Source organism: Trichechus manatus, unplaced genomic scaffold (genome assembly GCF_000243295.1).
Source record: "Trichechus manatus latirostris isolate Lorelei unplaced genomic scaffold, TriManLat1.0 scaffold00058, whole genome shotgun sequence".
Taxonomy (NCBI): domain Eukaryota; kingdom Metazoa; phylum Chordata; class Mammalia; order Sirenia; family Trichechidae; genus Trichechus; species Trichechus manatus.
The window spans coordinates 10790963-10810834 of record NW_004443994.1 but is presented as its reverse complement, the minus strand read 5'-3'; the positions used below and the strand labels follow the sequence as shown (position 1 = coordinate 10810834).

The 19872-nt window shown below is 38.2% G+C and overlaps 1 protein-coding gene across 8 annotated transcripts in view; it reads right to left on the bottom strand.

Annotated features, from left to right (window-relative positions):
* Positions 1-19872, bottom strand: part of LOC111820999 (transmembrane protein 56-like) — a 214862-nt gene that overhangs the window by 165401 nt on the left and 29589 nt on the right. For 6 of the 8 annotated variants that reach the window (XR_002824484.1, XR_002824483.1, XM_023733465.1 and 3 more), the window contains exons 6-8: positions 15630-15715; positions 13569-13631; positions 4239-4446 (exon numbers count right to left, since the gene is read on the bottom strand). Coding sequence is in view for 6 of the 8 variants with exons in the window: in XM_023733465.1 (XP_023589233.1) it covers positions 4239-4446; positions 13569-13631; positions 15630-15715 (357 nt within the window). In the remaining 2 variants the exon portion in view is untranslated. The remainder of the gene's footprint in view (positions 1-4238; positions 4447-13568; positions 13632-15629; positions 15716-19872) is intronic. The other 2 variants (XM_023733466.1, XM_023733467.1) reach the window with 2 other exon arrangements.

Below are 19872 nucleotides of genomic sequence, written 5' to 3'. Positions count from 1 at the left end.
GGACCTTCCTCCAGAGCCGACAGAGAAGAAAAAGCCTTCCCCTGGAGGTGACACCCTGAATTTGGACTTGTAGCCTACTGGACTGTGAGAGAATAAATTTCTCTTTGTTAAAACCATCCACTTGTGGTATTTCTGTTAAAGCAGCACTAGATGATTGAGACACCATCTCAAGGATAGATCTGAAGCGTTGAACATAAAGATGGAAGACAGACAAGTTGTGGAATGACATCAAGGCCATCATACATGAACAAAGCAGGAAATCATTAAAAAGACAAGAAAGAAAAGACCAAAATAGATGTCAGAAGAGACTTCTCAGACTTTCTCTTGAATGTTGAATAGCTAAAGCAAAAGGAAGAAATGATGAAGTAAAAGAGCTGAATAAAAGATATCAAAGGGTGGCTTGCGAAAACAAAGTTAAATATTATATTGACATGTGCAAAGACCTGGAGGTAGAAAACCAAAAGGGAAGAACACGCTTGGCATTTCTCAAGCTGAAAGAACTGAAGAAAAAATTAAAGTCTTAAGTTGAAATATTGATTAATTCTACGTGAAAAATATTAAACAATGCAAGAAGCATTAAAAGATTGAAAGAATACACAGAGTCACTATAACAAAAAGAATTAGTCAATGTTCTTCAACCATTTCAGGAGGTAGGATATGATCAAGAACCGATGGTACTGGAGGTGAGGCCAAGATGGCGAAGAAGTCAGATGACTTCCTATATCCCTCTTACAACAAAGACCTGGAAAGACAAGAGATTTGATTGTATATGAATATCTAGAAGCCCCGAACAAGGCAAAGTTGAGGAATCGGACTGAGTGGTGGGGGGAGAGGGAGACGGTTCTGAAGAAGTGAGAAGTGCCAGACCGCAGCTGGAGCCACATCTCTTCAGCCCCGACTGACTCCGAGGTATGCAGTGAAGGAGGCAAACAGCTGCGTGTGCATGCTCGGGAGGGAGTTTCCACATCGAGAGATATCCAGCAGCAGAGATTCTGCTTGGACACTCTGAACCACCGAAAAGCAGCCTCCAGGTGGCTAAAGATAAGTACACCCGTGTGGCCTTTTGCGGAGATTTAAAAAAAGCCCATTTGGGAAAAACATCTCTCCCTTTTACCTCCTCCCTCCCCACTCTGCACTGGTTCAGCCTTCCAAAGTCAGAGTCTGCTGAGCCAGAAGTAGATCCCAAAAGGCACCCTGATCCATTCTCCTGGCCTTGGAGAGGGAACAAATAAGCTACTGGCTCCCCTAAGCCAGGAAATCAGGATTGGCACAGCTCCTTTGCTAGGCACAGGCATAAGAGGTCCACAGACTTGGAGTGCCTTACACCCCTGTATAGACTTGTGGGGACCCATTTCAACAGCGTAAGCCCTTACTACCACAGTACAACAGGGTAAACATCTGAAGTCTAACTTCAACTGTTTCAGCTGTGAAGTGGCAGATTTGTGACCCTCGGCACAACCCTGCCCCTTAAGCAGGCACCATTACCGATCCGCACCAGGGGCTTGAGGACTGATGGCTTCACCTACGCATCCTAGTCACCTGCTACAGGAGTCCAAGAAAAAGTGGTGCCCTTGAGTCTTTACAGCCAACAGAGCGGGGTACTCATAGTCCAGCTGCAAAACTCACCTACCTACTTGCCCCAGGGAATAGGGACACACTTTCCTTTCAGACTCTTAGGGGCAGCCATCAGCCCCCTGCCTGGCTCAGCGTGTGACCCCCTAATGAAGCCAGATACCAGTGCCTACACCAGTCACCCATTCCTCTCTAAGACTGTAGGTGAGAGCCTGCACCACACACTTGGTGACCGACTGCCTGGACACTTGGGCTGAACCCATATAGGAAAATGTAATGGAACGAAGAACTCCAAAGACACAAGGAAAGAATTAGCCTAAAAGACAGAATGGGCCGCATAAACCAGAGACTTCATCTGCCTGAGACCAGAAGAACTAGATGGTGCCCAGCTACCACCATTGACCGTCTTGACAGGGAACACAACAGAGAATCTGTGATGGAGCAGCAGAAAGATGGGGTGCAGAACTCAAATTCTAGTAAGAAGACCACACTTAAGAGTCTGAGACTGGAGGTACCTCGGAAAGCATGACCCCTGGACTCTCTGTCAGCCCAGAACTAAAACAATTTCTGAGGCCAACTCTTCAGACAGGAATTGGACTGGACTGTGGGACATAAAGTGATACTCGTGAAGAGTGTGCCTCTTAGTCAAGTAGATACAAGAGACCAAAGGGGCAGCTTCCTTCTAGAGGTGAGATTGGAAGGCAGAGAGGGTTAGGAGCTGGTTGAATGGTCATGGGGAATGAGGGGCGGAAAGGAGGAGTGTGCTGTCGCAGAATGGGGTGAGCAATTAGGGTCACATTACAATGTATGTATAAAATTTTGTACGGGAGACTAACATGAAATGTAAACTTCATTTAACTACAAAAAGAAAAAAGAAAAAAGATGGTACTGAAGGAAGAAGTCCAAGCTGCACTGAAGGTATTGGCAAAAAAACAAGGCTCCAGGAATTGACAGAATACCAACTGAGATGTTTCAACAAACGGATGCAGCACTGGAAGTGCTCACTCATCTATGCCAAGAAATTTGGAAGACAGCTACTGGCCAAGAGACTGGAAGAGATCCATATTTATGTCTATTCCCAAGAAAGAGTGATCCAATCAAATGTGAAAATTATTGTTGATTCATTAGCATTTAACCCATAGCCAATAGCACTATAACTCATGCCTGAACAAAGCTTATCTAACACAATTATTTTCTCCTTAAGGCACATCACAGCTTTCTTGAGCTTAGAAACACTAGAGAACATATCAGCTCTACGCTTATTGGTCATTTTAAACAGAAAAATCACCAAGAAAAAAACACAAATATGAAAAAAAAAGTCAAAAACTTCTAAAAAAGGACACTTGTTTTATTGTTTGAGAGCTGAAACAAGAACTCAGACCCCTCAGCTGGGAATATGCATGTTAGGCAATTCAAATTTTTTGCTACTCTGCGCATGTCTGTGAATAACTGTGAAAGCGAGGAGTTAAAAAAAAAAAGAGTTGCTGTGGAGTCAGCTCGATCTGATGGCAATGGACCCTAGATGTGTCAGAGTAGAACTGTGTTCCATAGGGTTTTCAGTGACTGATTCTTTGGAAGTAAACAGCCAGGACTTTCTTCTGAGGCCCCTCTGGGTGGACCTGAACCACCAACCTTTCAGTTAGCAGCCAAGTGCATTAACTGTTTGCACTACCCAAGTAGGTGAATTCATGAATACAGAATCTGTGAGAAATGAAGACTGACGGCAATATATTCTTCATAGAAAAAGTGCGAGGGAGGTAGACAGGGACAGCAGTGTTAAAGCTTTTTTCTTAATGATTCCTCCTATTAGCCTAAATGGTGATATATCAACAAGCATGTTGAGAAGTCATTCACCTCTTAACGAGATTTATAGGATCTGTCTTAAGCCTTACTACAAAATAAAAAGGGAATAATTTGACAAAATGCTAAAAATAGAAATAAGAAAGTGACATCTGAAATAAATCTTAAAATGCAGGAAGTGTTTTCCATGAATAAGCAAAGTAAATATTCCCCAAATGAGTCAAATACATTATCATTAATAAATGATTGCATATCTGAAATGAAACATACATCACTATTAATAGCCTAAGAAAAATAACATTTCAACAACTTAGAAATCAAACCCTACACTGCTATTGACAGTCATGGTGATAAACAAGTGCAGTACAACAGAATGTTGAGAGCTATTTATATATTTTAAAGCAGTTCCCATTCTTTCAATAAAACTAATGACATAACACCAAGGGCATTGAATTATCATAGTCATCGTTTCACAGAGTAAAATACCAACACAGGGTAACAGGTTTCTGAAAAGATTCACCACTGTATTTACAAATTTTAATTTAAACCTTATAATGCAGAAGAAAAGCACAAAAGAAATCTTGGAATAAAAGCTAAATTTTAGTTTTTCTTTTCTAAAGTTAAAAAAAAAGACATTGAAACCCTGAATAACACTTATATTAATAAACACAAGAACATGCCAAGAATTCATCCTATCAGCAGATATGAATTCCGTCGTAATGAAATTTGCTTATCAATATCCCACTTTTTAATCAGATTCTCAATTATGAGGAGCACTTCCAGTTGCTTTGTCTTGTCTTATGAGAGTGTTGGTTTAGACACAGCCACATCCTTATAATTTGGATCATCCATATAATAGTCATTACCTGTAAAACAACCAAACCACTGGCCAAGGAACATGGGATTAGCAATTCAAGCCCAGTGTAGACTACATTTCCATACACATAATACATGCAGTAATAAAAAGCAGGTATCACAGCAATCCGACCAAGGAAAAACATCACTGTCAGGAGTACTGCATTGATGATGAAAACTTCAGAAGACTGAGAATACATCAGAGTTTCAAAGAACCATCTGGAAAAAAATTAAAGAAACGTATTTATTCTGCATCTCTGAGGTTTAATCATTTCAGTTTTAGTTTTTAAAACTCTGTGAACATCCCCCTACGATCAGAAACATGGCAAGGATATCCTGTCTCACTAATCCTATTCAATATTGTACTGGAAGTCCTAGCTAGTGCAATAAGACAAGAAAAAGAAACAAAAGGTATACAGATTGAGAGGGAAGAAATAAAACCATCTATATTTGCAGATGACGTAACTGTCTATGTAGAAAACAAGAAAGAATCTACAAAAAATAATAATAATATCCTGGATCTAATAGGAAGTACAGCTAAGTTGCACAACACAAGGTCAATATAGAAAAGTCAGTTGCTTGCTTATATATAAGCAGTGAGCATTTAGAAGATGAAATTTTAAAAAATATCATTTACAATAGCACTAAAAAATAAAATACTCAGGTATAAATTTAATAAATTATGTACAGAATCTACCTGCAGAAAACTATAAACACTGATGAAAAATCAAAGAAAGTCTAAATATATAGACTGATATTTATATTCATGAATTGGAAAAGTCAATACTGTTAAAATGTTAATTCTGCTCAATTAGATCTATAGATTCAATTCAATCCCAAACAAAATCCCAGCCATATTTTTTGTAACATCAAACCCAAATCCGTTGCCATCTAGTCGATTCCGACTCATAGCGACCATATACGACAGATTAGAGCTACCCCATAGTATTTCCAAGGAGCAGCTGGTGGATTCAAACTGCTAACTTTCTGGTCTGCAGCTATAGCTCTTAACCACTCTGCCACCAAGGCTCCTTTTTTAAACATATATATATATCTATATATAACTTATCTAAAATTGCTATGGAAAGAGAAAGGACCCAGAACAGCCAACACAATACTGGAAAAGAACAAAGCTCTACCCACTTTCAAGACCTACTCTAAAGCTATTTTAATCAAGACAGCGTGGTATTGGAAAAAGAATAGACAAATAGATCAGTGGAACTGAACAGAGAGCCTAGAAATAGGCCCACACAAATATACTCAACTGATTTTGGCAAAGGCGTGAAGGCAATTCAATTGAGAAAGGCCAATCTAATAGTATTTTCAATAAATGGTGCTGGCAAAATTGGATGTCCGTATGCAAAAAAAAAATGACCAACAGAAAAAAAAAAAAATGAATCAAGGCAGTGAGCTCACACCTTACACAAAAAATTAACTCAAAGCAGATCTTAGACCTAAATGTAAAATGCAAAACTATAAAACCTCTAGAAGAAAACAGAGGAGAAAATCTGCATGATCTTGGGTTTGGTGATGATACTTCAGAATCAACACAAAATCAACACTCATAGAAGAAAATTTTGATAAATTAAAACTTGCTCTGTGAAAGACACTGTTAACAGAATGAAAAGACAACCACGGATTGGGATAAAATATTAACAAAACACACCTGATAAAGTACTTGAATTCAAAATATATAAAGAACTTTTAAAACTCAAAAGAAGAACACAAATAGTCCCATTAAAACATAGGCAAAATATCTGAACAAATACCTCATCAGGGATGACATATAGGTGGAAAATAAGCATATGAAAAGATGCTCAGGACTCCTTGAGACTACCGCCCTGAGATACTCTGTAAGCCTTGAACTGAAACTATCCCAAGGTCACCTTTTAGCGAAATAACAGATTGGCACACAAAATAAAGGATATTACCCTTGAGTATGGGGCTGCATTAAAAACTCATCTATAAGAGACCAAAAGGTCAACAATTACTCTAAAGCAAAAATGATAAGACACAGGGGGCAGGGAACCTATAGTACTGGAAACAGAACAACCAGAACAGAGTTAAAGAGAATGTTGACACATTGTGAAAAATGTAACTAATGTCACTGAACAACTTGTGTAGAAATCGTCAGATAGTAACCTAATTTGCAATGTAAACTTTCACTGAAAACACAATAAAATATTTTTTTTTAAAAATATGCTCAACATCATTTGTTGTTATAAGAAAATGCAAATGAAAACAACGAGATACAACTACACACCTATTTGAACGGCTAAAATCCAAAAAACTGACAATATCAACTGCTAACCAGGACATGGACCAACAGGAATGCTCATTCATTGATGGTGGGAACGCAAAATGTTACAGTCACTTTAGAAGACAGTTTGGCCATTATAAAGTTAAACATATTCATAGGAAACAATCCAGCAATCATGCTTCTAGTTATTTTTCCAACTAAATTGAAAACACTTTCACATTGATAACCTTCATGCAAAAGTTTATAAAAGCTTAATTTATAATTGCAAAAAACTGGAAGCAGCCAACATGTCTTTCAACAGGTGAATGGATAAACAAATTGTAGTACATCTATACAACAGAATATTATTCAGCAATAAAAAGAAATGAATTATCAAGCCATGAAAAGACATGGATGAATCTGAAATGCATACTGTTAAATGCAAGAAGCCAGTCTGAAAATGCTACCTACTGTGTGATTCCATTTACATGACATTCTGGAAACAAACAAAACTATAAAGACAGAAAACAGATCAGTGGTTCTCAGGGGTTTAAGTGGAAGGGAGAAGGAATGACTAGGTGAAGCACAGGGGATATTTTAGGGGCGGAAACTGTCCATCTCTGGTTTCAAGTCCTCTCTTATGTTCCAATTTTAGTTCCATATTGCTAATTTCTTGCTGGTCGTTTTCACCTGACAAATCACAAATTCTCAAATATGCCCAAAACCAATACTCTACTCCTTATCCAATCTCTTCTACTCCTTTACCATCTTGGTAGAAAACTGTTTCTCTTCTGATCTTCCCAATCCTTATCAATGAGATCACCATCAATATACTCACCCCAGACTATTGCTACCTGTATTCTATTTTTAGTTTCTAGTTTTAACCAAGACCTCTCCATTTTACCTCCTAAAATTCTTTCTAATCCTCCCCTGATTCATTCCATTCCAACTGCTACCACTAAAATTTTTGGTTCTCAGCATCTCTTACGTGGATGACTACAATAACCTAACTGGTCTTCCTGACTCTACCTTTATAGCCTCTTCTCTTCAATATCACAAGTTCTATACTTTACTGAATCCAGACTACTTCCTGTTCTCCAGCTAGGTCACACACTTTCCAAATTCTTGGTTGTCTGGAAAGGTGATTATCTACAAAACCAGACTTAAAGGACTTGTCCTTTGGTTTTACTATGTAATCAGTTTGTTCTCCTTCTGCCAATTTTTCCATCTGAACAGTACAGTCTGTAAGCCAGTCTCTTTCAAAGGTAAGAACCTCTATATTACTTCAAGGTGAAATATTTAAATAATTGTCCTCCTTACCCTCCTGTCCCATGTCAGAAGGACCACTGACTTAGTTGGAATCCATCTTTCGTTACTTAATGAAAACACTCGTTCATGCAAACAAAGGCTAAGAGTTTGTGAAGATATGTATTGAAGCTGAGAGGGAAGGGGGCAGGGAAGGAACAGGAGGACATGCATATGGGAAGGAAGGACAGAGGGACCACACTCCCTTTGACCTATCATCTATAGTTTTTACTGAGTCCCTGGGTGATGCAAATGGTTACCTGCTCGACTGCTAGTCAAAAGGTTTCCAGTTTGAACCCACCCAGAAGTGCCTCAAAAGACATGCTTAGTGATCTGCTTCCAAAAGGTCACAGCCTTGAAAATGCTATGGAACAGTCCTACTCTGCACACATGGAGTCGCCATGAGTCAGAATTGACTTGACAGCAAATAACAACAGCGTAGTTATTAATAAGATACGTATAAAAGACTGCAAATTATATGTATTTGCAATCCTCCCCTCAGGCCCCTAGAGAAAATTCTGTCTTGCTTATTTAACATTCCTTCCTCTCCCTGGTCTTCTAAGGAAATGGAACTTTTCATTTTAGATTCTGGGACTTAATTGTGCAAAAGTGTGGTAGCCACTAAAATAGTTAAAAAACTACAAGGAATCATTTGGTCTGATTCACATTTGGAAAAGACGGGGGGGAGGGGCTGCTTGTTGGTAGAGAAAGAAAAAGTGAGAAAAGGGGATGAGGCGCAAAGAATCAATTCCTGCATGGTGCTGGTTTCATGAGTTTGAGGAGTTTGGAGTTGACAGACAGAAGTTTGAGAGAGTCTGGGGAAGCAGTGGGATCCAGGAGATATTGTGAGTAAGAGAAATGAAGGGACGTTTTAAGAAGTGTTGCTGTGTATAACAAACTGGATCCTTGTTGACATCCTTGGAGAAACTCCAGTGAGGAATTTGATGCTGGACTGTTTCTGCAACTCAACACAGGGACTGGGTCATGAGCTGACCCTAGTTATATCTTGGCTGCAAATGTAATTGTTTCAGACTTGTAAACATTTCTATTTAATAAATATTAACCTTGGAAAGTTCAGGACCTTAGTTTTAGAAAAGTGGCCCTCCACGCCGTCATTATCTTGGTTCCCCTCCTACTTCTAAACTACTCTTTCATTGTATCTACTCTTCCTTCTCCTATTTCCCAATTCTAGACACTCAATTTTATCTTTTAAATACCATCTTTACTCATGGTTTCAAATAGCTCCTCTATTCTAATTATTCCAAAATTCCTCTCTCTAGCTCTTAGTATTATTTCTACTCAGGTGCTCTGTCCTTTTACCCAGCATCTCCAAACCAAACTCAAGACTTTCTCTTCTAGTCTTCCTAATTCCCCACATCTTTGTGTGTGTGCGCGCGCTCAATGTAAGGTATGCATGTATGTATGTATGTATTGGTTTAATTAGTTACTCATTTTAGAGAGTTCTAAAGCTGAAAGAGGAGCCTTGGTGTTACAGTGGTTAAGAGCTACTGCTGCTGACCAAAGGGTCAGCATTTCAAATCCACCAGCGGCTCCTTGGAAACCCCACAGGGCAGTCCTCCTCTGTCCTATAGGATTGCTATGAGTTGGAACCGACTCGATGACACCTAACAATAACAGCAAAGCTGAAAGAGGTCTTTAGGAGAACTGAGTCATCTGGTTCCACTGGCAGGTAGCTGCAACAAAATAACCGGGGGTTGCTTGGCCCGAACATAAATTCTTTGGTTTTCCCCATTACTAATGAATCAACTCTCATATTTACATTTTTAAAAACCTTTCCAAAAGATTTTTATAAGCAGTTTGTTTTGTGAAATAACACCTCTTCCACCCAATATTCTAATGCTCAAATCCATCTTTCAACAACCCCATTCTGTTCAGATGTCTTCAGTGACGGTGAAATCACTATCTCTTGAAGTAGACCTGTCTTTTAATGGGCTTATCCTTATGGATTCAATGTAGAAATTACCTTCAACCTTTCCCTTTTCTCTATCTCAATTTTTTTTATCCATTGCCAATTTACTTTTTCTTCCTTCAAAATGTCTACTCTGGCATCTTCTCTCAATTCCCAAAGCCTAATCTGGACGCTTATTTGTTTTCATTCATTCATGCTGGATGCTAACCTGCTAACCCAAGCTTTTCCTTTCATTCTTACCCCACTACGATCTATTCTACACATACCAGAAATTAGAATTATGCAATGCTATTTTCAGAATGTCTGTCCCACTGTAATATATATTCACTACTGGATCAAGTTCAAACAGTTCTTCCTGGCACTTAACATTCTCTATGGTTACCCATCCTCTCCCTAAGACATACTCTTTGATACTGCAAGGCTACTCACTTTTTCTTACTGACAACAAGTTTACTCCACTTTTCAAAAACCTGTGTTCATTATTTTCTCCTTATATATAAGGCCTCCCTTCCCCATCCACTTCTTACAAAGTCCTGAAAGATTTTAAGAATATGTCCTACCTTCTCTGTGAAGCTTTGCATGAGAAACATCGATCAATAATAATCTCTCCTCTTCCCAAGAGCTCACAGCAATTAGTTTATGCCAGCAGGTTTCAAACTGTGGTTCATGGACCCATAAGATCTTTTCACGAGGTCCACGAGGTCCACAAGGTCAAAACAATTTTCATGACACAAAAATGGGATTTGCCTTTTTCATTGTATTGACGTTTGCGCTGATGTGCAAAAGCAATGGTGGATAAAACTGCCGGTGTCGTATACAAATCAAGGCAACGGCACCAAATGGTACTGATAGTCATTGTACTCTCTGATCTCCACACACTTGCAGTTAAAAGGACCAAAAGGAAGAAAAAACTTAAGAATGTTCTTGGTGAAAGAGTAAGAATTATTAATTTTATTAAATCATAACCTTTGAGTACACATCTTTTAATATTCTTCCTGACGAAAAAGAATTACACAAAGAAATGATGGTAGGACCTAGCAATGGGCCAAATATAGGTGAGGCAGAAACAGTCAAAGATGCTCCCCAGGTGTCCAGCAGGGGTAACCGAGTGGACAACTGGGCCACAGACTGAACAAGAGAATACAAGAAGAGGATACAGAGGGAAGCATGTTGCCTTCTATCTGAAAAACTCAAAACCAAACCTGTTCCCGTCAAGTCAGTTCTGACTCATAGACAATGTACAGGACACAGGGTTTCTAAGGCTGTAATCTTTACTGGAGCAGACTGCTGTATCTTTCTCCCGCAGAAAGGCTAGTGTGTTCAAACCACCAGCCTTTCCATTAGCAGCCAAACACTTAACCACTGCGCCACCAGGGCTCTTTCACATTCTGTTTTAGACATGTTGAATTTGATGTGCCAGCTGAGAGGAGAAAACACTTGACTATAATACTAAGAGGTAGATAATATTAATATGAGAGCCCTGGTTCACAGTGGTTAAGCCCTTGGCTGCTAACCAAATGTAGGAGGTTCGAACCCACTAGCTACCTGGGGGAAAAATATGTGGCAGTCAGCTTCCATAAATATTACAGAGTTGGAAACTGTAGGGCAGTTCTACTCTGTCCTATAGAGTCACTATGAGTCAGAATCTACTTGATGGCAAACGACATTAATATGCTGCTTCTTTTTTTTTTTTAAGAGAGAAAGAAATTGTGGTACAGAAATGTTAAGTAACTTGCCCAAGGCCATAGAAAGTGACAAAGTTAAATTCTAACTCCAGTCTATCTGATTCCAAAACTCATGCACAGTCCATTACAGCAACATCAGCAAATAGGTGATAGCTTGAAACCTTGGGAGTGGAAGAACTCCTCCCAGGAGAGAGTGAGTGGCCCAGAAGAAAGCCCTGGGGAGTATAATCATCTAACAAACTGTCGCCTAAGAGGGGATGTTCAGGAAAATGGAAGGAGAATGACGCGAGGGCAATGCCATGAAAGGAAGGGGAGTGCAGCATTAGAAGAAGGGTGTGACCAACAGCATCAGGTCCTAAGACAGGCACCACCGACAGCTCACTGGATTTTGAAACTGGAAGTTGCTGGTGCCTTTAGTGATCACAGTTTCAACAGATTGGCAGAGGCAGAAGCCTAATTACAGTGGGTTGACGAGCAAGGAGGATATGGTAAAATAGAAAAGCAAATATAAACTATGCACTTTCAGTGTTTACTAGGTTTTAGCGTACTGAATATATGTTAGATTTAGCACTTATTGAATATATACTGAATGACAAACATTATACTGGGTGATTTACATATATAATCTCATTTTATCTTCAAAACAACCTATGAGACCTGTAAGTATCATCTTATCAATTTTATAGCTGTGAAAACTGACACTCAGGGAGGTTAAACAATCTTCCATCACACACAGTGGTAAGTGGGAGAGTTTGAATTTGATCCAAGTCTTCAGACTTCAAAGAAGATGCTCTTTGTCTTTATACTCACGCTTTCCCATTACCAGAGTTTTTGAGGATTGTAGAAGAGTTATTTAAAAATGTTTTTAAAACTGGGCTCAAGCCCTAGGAACTGATTATATTCTTGAAGACATAAGATTACAATATATGAAACAACAGCAAACAAAGCAAGTGAGTGTAGAAGTACCAGGAAAGAAAGTGTTATGAAGCAGATCTGCAATCCATTCTCTCCTATTTGGGGTGGAAGGATGACCTCCTAAGCAAGAAAAAAGATGAGTGATTCAGGCTAATCTCCTGGTAAGCATATTAATAACAGATCTCCTGGGAGACTAATGATATTTGTAGCAGGAGAGTCTTCATCCATGGATTGCTTCCAGCAGGATATACCTAGCCTAGGATTGGTTATGTTAAACAAAGCTGGAATGTATGCATTTAAGCTATGTAACTATCTGAGTATGAAATGGAGAAGCTTTATAACCTGTGTCAGAGGTGTGAACTGCACACATCGCTTAGAGTCCACATAGTAATCGTGCTGCAGAAGGTGCTCAATGCAGAAGGGACCTAGGGAGCCATACTGATGGTCCTGAGCCTCTCCCTGGTTTGCCCATCCCTCATGGTTACCTGGATCCTTTAAATCATTAGTAAAGCTTGATACATGGTAGGCTTGCTAACTCATATGAGTCTAATTGACACTCCCAATCCTCTGTGTTATCCCTGTACTAAATCATGAAATATCAACCCTTCCCCACTGTTATGGATGGAATTGTGCCCCCCCTCAAATATGTGATGGAATCCTAACCCCTGTACCTCTGGATGTAATCCCATTTGGGAATAGAGTTTTCCTTATTATGTTAATGAAGCCACACAAGTGTAGAGTGGGTCCTAAACCTACTCACTTCTGAGTTATAAAAAGAGCAGATCAGACACAGAAGCAGGCACGTACTAAGGAAGAAAGATGCCATGTAAGGATCGCCAAGAACCAAAGAACCCCCATGGCTAACAACAAGGAAGGAATTGACATGGTCAAGACCCTGGTTTGGACTTTTAGCCTACAGAACTGTGAGAAAATAAATTTCTATTGTTTAAAGCTATCCATTTGTGGTATTTCTGTTATACCAGCATAGCTAACTAAGACACCTTGGTTTTGGATTTTGAACTAAGGCTTGAATGGCAAGTAAATTTTTCAAAGATAGAGGGGAAATGGAGGCTGTGAATAAAAGGAAGAAAGGCAAGAACAACCCACAGGTGCATGGGACAGTAAGAGTACAAACCTGACTCTAACGAGTGGTAAATAAAGGTGGAGACACAGGGTAGGAGCACATCACAGAGAACTTGGAAAGTCAGAGAGAGGAGTCTAAGCAGAATGCAGGGGTGGTTTTTGTAAAAAACAATAAGGTACTCACAGTGGAACATGAGAAATACTACTCTGATTGCACTCTGAGGAAAGCATTCCGGATGAGGTTACTCTGGAATTAGGGAAATTAGTTAAAGGTATTGCGGTAATCAAACCTGGCAGATTCTGAAAGCCCTGAACTAGGACCATGTCAGTAGATACGGAGAGAAAGGAACAGTTAAACATCTCACAGGAAAAAAAAAAAAAAAAAAAAAAAACAACAGCTGACCTTGTTAAATGACAAGATCAGGGCAATAAAGGTTAAGGATAAATCCATTGTCAAAGCGAGCACCTACTTCCCTCCAGGAGGTGGAGCTTAATTTCCTCCCTTGACAGTAGGCTAGACTTCATGACTTGCTTTCAAATGGAGTAGGGAAAGGGGAAATCTTTGCAGTGGAGAAACCTGGCAGACACTATCTGAACCAAGTGATAAAGATTAACATCACCAGTGATGTCATGTTATCCCTGACAGGATATGACAAGAAGAGTACTTCACCTGTGTGGTTTTCATTCCAAAAAACCAATACCCTCCAACTAATCATGAAAAGGAAACCCTGGTGGAGTGGTGGTTAAGTGCTATGGCTGCTAACCAAAAAGTCGGCAGTTCGAATCCACCAGATGCTCCTTCGAAACTCTATGGGGCAGTTCTACTCTGTCCTATAGAGTCGCTATGAGTTGGAATCGACTCAATGGCAAGGTGTTTAATTATGAGTAAAACATCAGAAAAACCCAGATTAGGGGACATTCTACAGGACACCTGTCTAGTACTCCTTAATGCTGACAAGGCCAAGGAAAGAGTAGGAATATGTCACAAACCCAGAGGAGACTGGGCAGACATGACAACTAAATGTAATGTGGCACCCTGGATTATATCCTGGAACAGAAGGAGGACACTAGTGGAAAAACTGATGCAATCCAGTGAAGTCTCGAGTTTAGTTAATAGTAATGTATCAATGCTGGTTTCTTAGTTTTGACAACTGTACCATGGCAATGCAAGATGTCAAAAACAGGGGAAACTAGGTGAGGGGTATATGGGAACTCTCTGTGCTAACTTCACAACTTTTTTGTATATCTAAAATAAAAAGTTTTTTTTTAAAAAACGAAGGACTAAGAGAATGTTGACATCAGAATTTGGGACAGGAGGAAGTTGAATTCAGGAATATGAATGACCCCAGGATGAACTAGAGTACATTATGCTTTTTTCCATGAAGAACGCCACCGAATCCTAAGATTCAGGGAACATAGTTCATCCTGCAGCATATATTATAGGGGTATAAGAATGCCGTCTTAGTTATCTAGTGCTTCTATAACAGAAATACCACAAGTGGATGGCTTTAAAAAAAAACAGAAACTGATTCTCTCACAATTTAGGAGGATAGAAGTCCAAATGCAGGGTGTCAGCTCCAGGGGAAGTCTTTTTCTCTGTCAGCTCTGAGGGAAGGTCCTTGTCATCAATCTTCCCCTGGTCCAGGAGTTCCCCAGCACAGGGACGCTAGGTCCAAAGGACATGCTCCACTCCTGGTGCTTCTTGTTTGGTGATGATGAGGTCCCTCTCCTCTCTGCTTGCTTGTCTTTTGTCCCTCCAAAGAGACTGACTCAAGCTACAACCTAATCCTGGGGATTGGGTCCTGCCTCATTAGTATAACTGCCTGTAATCCTGTCTTATTAAAATCATAGAGGTTAAGATTTACAACACATATGACAATTACATCAAATCCCAAAATGGAGGACAACTGCACAATACAGGGAATCATGGCTTAGCCAAGCTGGGGTAATTTTGGGAGGACATAATTCAATCCATAACAAATGCCCTGGAAGAAAGAATAATAAAGCATTGTCATGCTGCAAAGACAGGTGGGTTAAAAGGCTAGCATCACCACTTACTAGCTAGGGAGTCTGAAAAGTTTACTCTAGCCTTTCCAAGCCTCAGCTTCCTCATTTGCACAATGGTGGTAATAATTCATATCATGTATGTTCATTTTTTATATAGTAGCTTTAGGATCATTAAAAAAATCTTTCTCCGAACTGAAAATAAACAGTACAACTTTAATTAATGATATCAGTAACCTACTGCTGATTCCAAAATGGGATGTCAAGCTCTGTTATCAGACGAAAATTCCCAACGTATGCCAGTGTTGCTTCATTCTGGAAAAAAAACTTAGAACAAAATATCAGCAAGAACATTCGTATCCAAAACTCCAAATATTGAAGAAACACTCAATAGCTTCTCAGCATCAAATGACATTTTTAATATCAAAACAAACTGAGGAGCTTTTTACCTTCTACAGCCAAACAGATTATATATTCTGTTTGAGGATTTAGAAATATAGTTGGTATCCTATAGCATTTTTAAAACATGGCATATTGTACACAGTATTCACTTAAATAAACAGGTTGCAAACAGTTGTCTCAAGTTGAACTAATGAGTGCTGCAAATAACCATTAGTAATATTAGTAATAATTATTCATGTTCACAAATATGAAGATCTAAGGATGTTCACTCAGAGTTATACATAACAATGAAACTTAGAACAAAGAAACACATAAAAATAGGGAAGTGGCTAAATATATTACATATCTATATGCCACCAAGAGATACAATGATGGATTCAGATAGTGTGAGAATAAAAAACAATTGCAGAACTTGCAAAAATGACTGAGCTTACAGCCTTCACACCCTTTCTTAGGAAATTATTTGAGGATAGGCTGCCAAAAAACGAGTGAGTAAACCAAGAAAGTTAAAGACATGGGATCCAGGAAACAAAATCTCCAACCCAGGAGAGTAATGAAATGAAGCACCAGGCCCTTGGGCAGCAGACCTAGGCAGCAGCCTGTTTAGACTGGAGCAAGAGGATGGAGAGCCTGGAGAATAGGAATGTGAGAAAAGATATTTCAGAGCTTTGATACTGTCCTTGAGAAATCGAGCAACTCAAATATGTTATAAAGGCAGATAACGCAAGAAAATTTAAAAGGCAATTAGAAACTCTAGCAATTAGATAGGAAATGCAATCCTGGTTGTGAAACAAACCTATTTTAATATAATCAAAATCAACCCTTTACTAACTTTACACCATGGCTTGAGTCAGGTGCACCTTAGTCCTTAGAGTGGCATCTTTGCTTTTTAACACTTTAAAGAGATCTTTTGCAGTACATTTGCCCAATGCAATACATTGTTTGATTTCTTGTCTGCTGCTTCCATGAGTGTTGATTGTGGATCCAAGTAAAACGAAATCCTTGACAACTTCAATGTTTTCTCAGTTTTTCATGATGTTGCTTATTGGTCCATTTGTAAGGATTTTTGTTTTCTTTATATTGAGGTGTAATCCGTACTGAAGGCTGTGGTCTTTGATCTTCATCAGTAAGTGCTTCAAGTCCTCTTCACTTTCAGCAAACAATTTTGTTTCACCTGCATAACACAGGTTGCTAATGAGTCTTCCTCTAATCCTGATGCCGCGTTCGTCTTCATATACTCCAGCTTCTCAGATTATTTGCTCAGCATATAGATTGAATAAGTATGATGAAAGTATACAACCCTGACCCACACCCTTCCTGACTTTAAACCATGCTTGTTCTGTTCGAACAACTGCCTCTTGATCTATGTACAGGTTCCTCATGAACTCATTAAGTGTTCAGAGATTCCTATTCTTCGCAATGTTAATCCGTAATTTGTTATGATCCACACAGTCCAATGCGTTCTCATAGTCAATAAAACACTGGTAAACATCTTTCTGGTATTCGCTTCTTTCAGCCAGGATCCATCTGACATCAGCAATGATATCCCTGGTTCTACGTCCTCTTGTAAATCCTCCTTGAATTTTTGGCAGTTCCCCGTTGATGAGTACAGCTACAGACGCTTTTGAGTGATCCTCAGCAGAATTTTATTTGCCTGTGATATTAATGATATTTCTCAATAATTTCTGCATTTGGTTGGATCACCTTTCTTCGGAATAGGCATACATATGGATCTCTACCAGTCAGTTGGTGGGGTAGCTGTCTTCCAAACTTCTTGGCATAGATGAGTGAGCACTTCCAGCACTGCATTCGTTTGCTGAAACATGTTAACTGGTATTCTGTCAATTCCTGGATCCTTGTTATTAGTCAATCCCTTAAGCTCAGCCTGGACTTCTTCCTTCAGTACCATCAATTCCTGATCATATGCTACCTCCTGAAATGGTTGAATGACAACCAGTTCTTTTTAGTAAAGTGACTCTTTATACCTTCCATCTTGTTTTGTTTAGTCTTTAATTTCTCTTAATAATGATTTGTGGTGTTTAGGGTAAAAATCTTGCACATAAAAATCTTGCACATCTTTTGTTAAATTTATTCCTAGGTACTTAATGTTTTTTGATGCTATTGTAAAGATATCTTTTTCTTACCTTTGTTCTGTTTGTTGTTGGCATATAAAAATACAATTGATTTTTGTATATATATATATATAAAAAGGTACAGATAATTTGCTTTTATTCTTCACTTGACTTTTCTTTAGTTGCAATTACAAAATCTTCTTTTAAGGAAAAAGCTTACTACAAATAGCCTAAAGAATTATTGGAGTAAGTATCAAGTCAAAGTGCTTTCCAAATACCAGTTCGTGTTCTATACGTGACAAGGATTTCATCATGGTTTGCAGAATTATTTTGTTAGGCTTACCTAGAATAAAAAAATGCACAAAGGGACCTAGGGAGTCACTGCCTGAAAAATCCAGTAAACGTAGGGTCTGAAAATAGATACAACACAGAATTTCTTTGCATGGAATCATTCATCATTTCATCTAATTTTTTCTATTTTGGTTCCCTGCGAGTAGCTTCACTTTAATTAGATAAATTTATTTCATACTAAAACAACAAAACACAGGAAAGCACCAAAGAAGCAACAGCCATCTTTAAACAAAAAAAATAAATAAAATGCTGTTGATTTCCTTTACTTATCAATTTTACTAACTAAGGCAACACTTAATTTCTTTTTTAAAAATCCAACATATATTTTATTGGTTTTTAAAAAAGCATAAAAATCAAAAGAGAAAGAAAATATTCATCCCACATAATTAAACATTCAACTTGCCAGTCCATTTACTAAGCCTGTGATTTCGGTGGCCAACAGAGAACAGCAATCATAATATTCACATTTAAAAAAGTGTGTAAGTAATTTGTTATCTTTCACCAGCTTATACTCTTTTCATAACACATTGATTGTGTGACTCATGTTCCGAGAACATATTTCTAAGTTACAGTCTGAGATTAAACTCACCTGGCTACCTATACACATTCTTTCCAGAGTCACCTGTATTTTGTTAGTTTGCACCCTTTTTTAGAAAGAGTACTTAAGAAACAAAGTGCCCATATACCAAGTATCTAAGACCTATAAAAGGAAGAAGTCTTTTGATTCATCTTAAACTAGTACCATATTAATGGCTATGACATTTAAGAAAATAGTAAAAATCTTGAACTTGCCATAGGATCAGAAAATATTTTCTTAGGTTTTCTGAAAGGATATTTCCTATTGTCATCATCAGAATTTCAAACTAAGAAGCTATATTTTTAACTATCTACTATCTATTAAAATTTAAAAAAAAGAAGGTGAAGGAATGAACAGTAGGAAATGCCACAAAAAATAGCCTATTTCTTCAGAAAAATAAAGGGATTATGGATGTCTTTTTAGGGGTACAGAAGCACTTATTTTTATACATTAAAGCCCACATAGTTTTTAAAACATTTATGTTATTTAAACTTGTGACTTCAAATGGGTTGATGTGGAGAGATGCTTTGATATAGCTGATTCTTGCAGAAATAATGACAAATTAGCTTCTGAGTCACTATCTTCGTGGGAGTCAACATTAAGAAAAATAGAAAAATATTAATACACATTTGTATGAATGTTTTTTAAATCCTCAAATAGCCACAAATATGCAGTAATGCAAGGATTTTAGTAATACCTAACAAAGAAAAGAAATAGCCAGAAATTACATTTAAATTTTAAAACTTGGACTTTTATGTCATGTCTATTACTTAAAATTTATAAAATTCTCATTTACATACATGTATTACTTCCCAATATATATTTTCAGATTGGTAGTATATATAGGTTGAAAACTAATTGATTATCAAGAAACCAAACAAACATGCAAGGGATATAAAATTGCTAGTTTACAAAAGTATATGTAGAAAAATAGTTTTAGATATAGAATTTAATATGCTTTACTGCCTGAGATTTACTGTGAGAATCCTCTTTAAGCTCAGTCCTGAAATTCTGATGAAGTCTCTGAGCAAGACACTCCCATTGCTGCAACCCACTTAACTAATGAACATGTAAATTAAGCA